Source organism: Chaetura pelagica, unplaced genomic scaffold, assembly GCF_000747805.2.
Source record: "Chaetura pelagica isolate M959 unplaced genomic scaffold, ChaPel_1.0 scaffold117, whole genome shotgun sequence".
Classification (NCBI taxonomy): Eukaryota; Metazoa; Chordata; class Aves; order Apodiformes; family Apodidae; genus Chaetura; species Chaetura pelagica.
Window position 1 is genome coordinate 885966 of NW_009954185.1, and position 4234 is coordinate 890199.

General features: G+C 41.4%; 1 protein-coding gene across 2 annotated transcripts in view; it reads left to right on the forward strand.

Annotated features, from left to right (window-relative positions):
* Window positions 1-4234, forward strand: part of CALD1 (caldesmon 1) — a 95180-nt gene that overhangs the window by 63233 nt on the left and 27713 nt on the right. For both annotated transcript variants that reach the window (XM_010002930.1, XM_010002932.1), the window contains exons 2-3: window positions 1124-1270; window positions 2405-2789. In XM_010002930.1, the coding sequence (XP_010001232.1) occupies window positions 1124-1270; window positions 2405-2789 (532 nt within the window). The remainder of the gene's footprint in view (window positions 1-1123; window positions 1271-2404; window positions 2790-4234) is intronic.

The following is a 4234-nucleotide window of genomic DNA, read 5'->3' on the forward strand; positions in this document are numbered from 1 at the left end:
ATTTTCACCTTTCTTTCAGAAAAGGAGAAAAGCAGTACCAGAACAAGGTGAAAGGAGAGGCTAGGACCCAAAGTGTCATACTCATGACTAAATAAAAATGTTTTTGTTGCTTTGAATGGTAAAATATTCCTTGAAATGCAAGCTCTATATGAGTTTGTTTTGACTTTGTAGAACTCTTTTTTCTCTATGTGCATTGCAGTACAGCTAACTTAAATGTGTGACAACATAAGGAAGGGTGACTTCTCAACCATCATGTATTAGATGATTGCTGAAAGCAAAGTAAATTAATGGCCTGACTGGGTCTGGCACGTGTTAGCTTCCTGTTTCACTTTCCCTGCACAAAAAGATAAGAGGAATGCAGGCCTTTCTCTTTATCTCACCCAATAATAATGCACCTCAGCAAAGATTTGAATGGGCCACAGGATTATTAGGATTGTGATGTCTTGCTTTCCTTTTCAAGTAGGATGAAACTAAATGTAATCATCTGTTGGGTTAGATGAACACAATGGGTTCTCAGCTGTAGGCTTTCATCACAACGTTGATCTTGTATGATTTGGCCTGGCAGATCTCCAGGCTAACAAAAATTTTGTAGGTGTCAGATGTTTGGCATTCAGAACAGCACGGAGAACCATTGTCATACTTGGGTCTCCCTGCTTTCTCGTCTTTCAATTTTAAAATACTGTCACCATTTAAAGCATGTTCTATTTAGAGGAGCCTAATGAAAAGCTGCTTGGCTAAGTCCCGTTTCAGTTATGTGAGCTTGAATGCTAGTCTGCTCAAAAGCTGTTGTGTACATTCTGGCAGGATCATGGTGCAGTCTAGCAGGACGTTTGCTCAGCTCCAGAGCTGGGCTTTTATCATCTTGGTATTTTCTAGGAGCAAACTGTCAGTGTGGCATGTCTGCTGCCTTCACTATGACTATTTTGCCAAGTTCATTTCTGAAAAAGAAGACAAGACTAAGCTCTGAAGCTCAACTGGGCAGTTTATTTCCTAAACAGCATTTGGAGCAGTCACTGCAGCCATGCTTATTGTGCTCTGATCAGCTGCTTTTTGTAAATTTTCAGTCACAGTGTCCTATATGCTATAGCCCTTTCGTTTCCTTATCTCTAATGCTCTGTTACAGGCTGTCCTACCAGAGAAATGATGATGATGAGGAGGAAGCCGCCAGAGAACGTCGCCGACGGGCTCGACAGGAGAGACTCCGGCAAAAGGAGGAAGGAGATCTATCAGGAGAAGTAACAGAGAAATCAGAAGTTAATGCCCAAAACAGGTGAACATCTGATGTTTATGTCAACAGGAATTTTTGCTCAGAGTAGAGAAGTCATCTTGAAGACATCTGTTTAGCTACTTAAAATTGAAGTACTAGGTTTAGCCGTCCTCTGAAGAGGACCTAACACTGTGAGGATTTATTCGATTTCACATAGTCACAACTGAAATATCCATATTTCCAGTAGCCATAGCACAACTGTTAGAATAAAACAGAAATATACCTTATAATATCAAGCTTATAGCTGCTGAACACAAGTAACATTCTGTTAAGGACAAAGAGGCTGACTAAAAATAGGGAAGCAGCAACATTCTTGATAGGAGATTGTAATCTTCTCAATGGGGAGGGGTGAGGGGGTGGGTGGAAACTGGGAATAGGGAAGAAATCTGCACATAGGAGAATTTTTAAGGAGTCAAAAAACCTCTAGGGACTGAGGCCAAGATCCAGTCCTGATATCTTCAGGTGTTGAATAGCATGTCTGAAATGAAGTACTCTGTTCACTGCATTTTCTAGCAGGTTATTTTCCCTGTACAGACAATCACAACCTCACTGCACCCATAATTGCCAGGCTGTCCCATTATGAACTGTATCTATGGAGGATATTGCAGAAAAGGAGGTTTCTTGTTGCTGGAGAAGTTTGCTGAAGTCAGAAAGTATCTTGCTTATTTAGCATCTTCAAAAAATCTGCCTAGTGGGAAGACTGCATATGCCTCGAGCCAAGCTGAAGAGGGTCTTAAGGCAAGCTAAGGTTTTCCAAGTATTCTGCTGCAGTTTGCAGAGGGAGAGGATTAATTTTTCAAGGCTGTTCATATTTCAGCTGCTGCAAGTGTCAGGGACTGTTCCAGCTCCTACTGAGGTCAGTAAGACTCCTGGGATCTTCAGTGGCTGTTGGAGATTGTCTAGAAGGGAACTTTTCCATCCTCTGACATTGTGAAACACAACATTCCTATACATCTAGAAATGCCAAAATTTAATCTCTGGAACCGTTTTGCTAAATTTTGAAGTATTCAACCTGTTGTGTCTTGAAACCATGGAATGATGTTACAGCAAGGTTGTTGGGTTTTTTTCTTGAAACAGCTAAGTGCATACATTATTAGAAAGGTTTTATTTTAATGTAAATTTATGACTTCTATACAGTGTGGCAGAAGAGGAAACCAAGCGCACTACAACCACAGGGGGAACAGATGATGAAGCTGCATTGTTGGAGAGACTGGCAAGACGGGAGGAGAGACGCCAAAAACGTCTACAGGAAGCCCTGGAACGTCAAAAGGAATTCGACCCCACTATCACAGATGGGAGCTTGTCACTGCCCAGCAGGAGAGAAGTAAACAATGTGGAAGTAAATGAGACCACGGGGAAAGAAGAAAAGGCTGAATCACGCCGAGGACGCTACGAGATTGAGGAAACGGAAACGGTTACCAAATCATACCAAAGGAACAACTGGAGGCAAGATGGGGAAGAAGAGGAAAAAAAAGAAGACAAGGAGGAGAAGCCAAAAGAAGTCCCCATAGAGGAAAATCAGGTAGATGTGACAGCAGAAAAATCCACAGATGAGGCTGTAGAAACAAAAAATCTAGCTATAAATGCAGAGGAACACAAAGCAGAGAATGATACACATGCTGTGCTGGAAGGGGAGCAGAGTGTAACTGATGCTGTAGATAAAGATAAACTTAGGGAAGCGGAAAAGGCTGAGGAAGAAAGGAAGAAAGCAGAAGAAAGGGAGAAACTTGAGGCAGAAGAAAGGGAGAGGTTAAAAGCAGAGGAAGAAAAGAAAGCAGCTGAAGAAAAACAGAAAGCAGAGGAAGAAAAGAGGGCAGCTGAGGAAAGAGAGAGGGCTAAAGCAGAAGAAGAGAAGAGGGCAGCTGAGGAAAGAGAGAGGGCTAAGGCAGAAGAGGAAAAGAGGGCAGCTGAGGAAAGAGAAAGGGCTAAGGCAGAAGAGGAAAAGAGGGCAGCTGAGGAAAGAGAAAGGGCTAAGGCAGAAGAGGAAAAGAGGGCAGCTGAAGAAAAGGCTAAGCTAGAAGCAGAGAAATTGAAAGAAAAACAAAAGATGGAAGAAAAGAAAATAGAAGATATACAGGTAAAAGAGAAGAAAGTACAAGAGGAAAAACCTCAAGCAGCTTTCCTAAGAAAACAGGTACAGTAAACATTTCGCACCAAAATGCACCTGTGATTTCTGAGAAATGTAATGCAAGAAAAAAAAAAAAAAGAGATTGAATTGGAATTTCTTCACAAATCTATTCCTGCATGGAAATGACTAATACTCATGCCTCTGTCTGGCTTACTCTTTAAAAAAAAATAAAAATCAAACTTCTTACTTCTGCTTACCAATAATGCAGTGCACAACATGCCTGACCTCACTCCATTGCATGTTCAAACCTCAGTGTTTTTTCACTGCCTTTTTTCTCAGCTGCTGTAAACTGGCCTAACACAGTAACACATGAGGTGGAGGCAGACACATCTTGGCACAAAATATTATGAGCACCTTGTAAACTGTGTGAGGAACGTGTGTGTTAAATGCACAAACGAGAGCTCTTTGCTGGGACATGTGAGCATGATGCCACGCAAGCGAGAAAAGCTGAGAAGGGGGAACGTGGAAGCATTTGGAGAGGGTGGAGGGAGCACAACTGCACACAGAGTTGTGGGCACAGCAGCATATGATGAAGATGTGACTGCACACAGGATTGGTACATGAACACAGAAAATAAAAAGTGCAAACAGATGCAATGTTTTCATATTAAATAAATTTATTAAAAACCCAAAAACAAAGGGGGAAGAAAAAGAGGTTAAAGTGGAAGCTAAAAAGGAAAAGTTACCAGATGAGAAGCTCCAACCTACCTCCAAAAAAGATCAGGTAACTTGTAAACCATTGATCTAGATGTTGTAGGGGAACTTGAGATAAGAAAATAAGTGAGAGACCTATAACTGAAAGTTGCTTGTTCAGCAAAGTACTTATGTGCTTCACTTTAA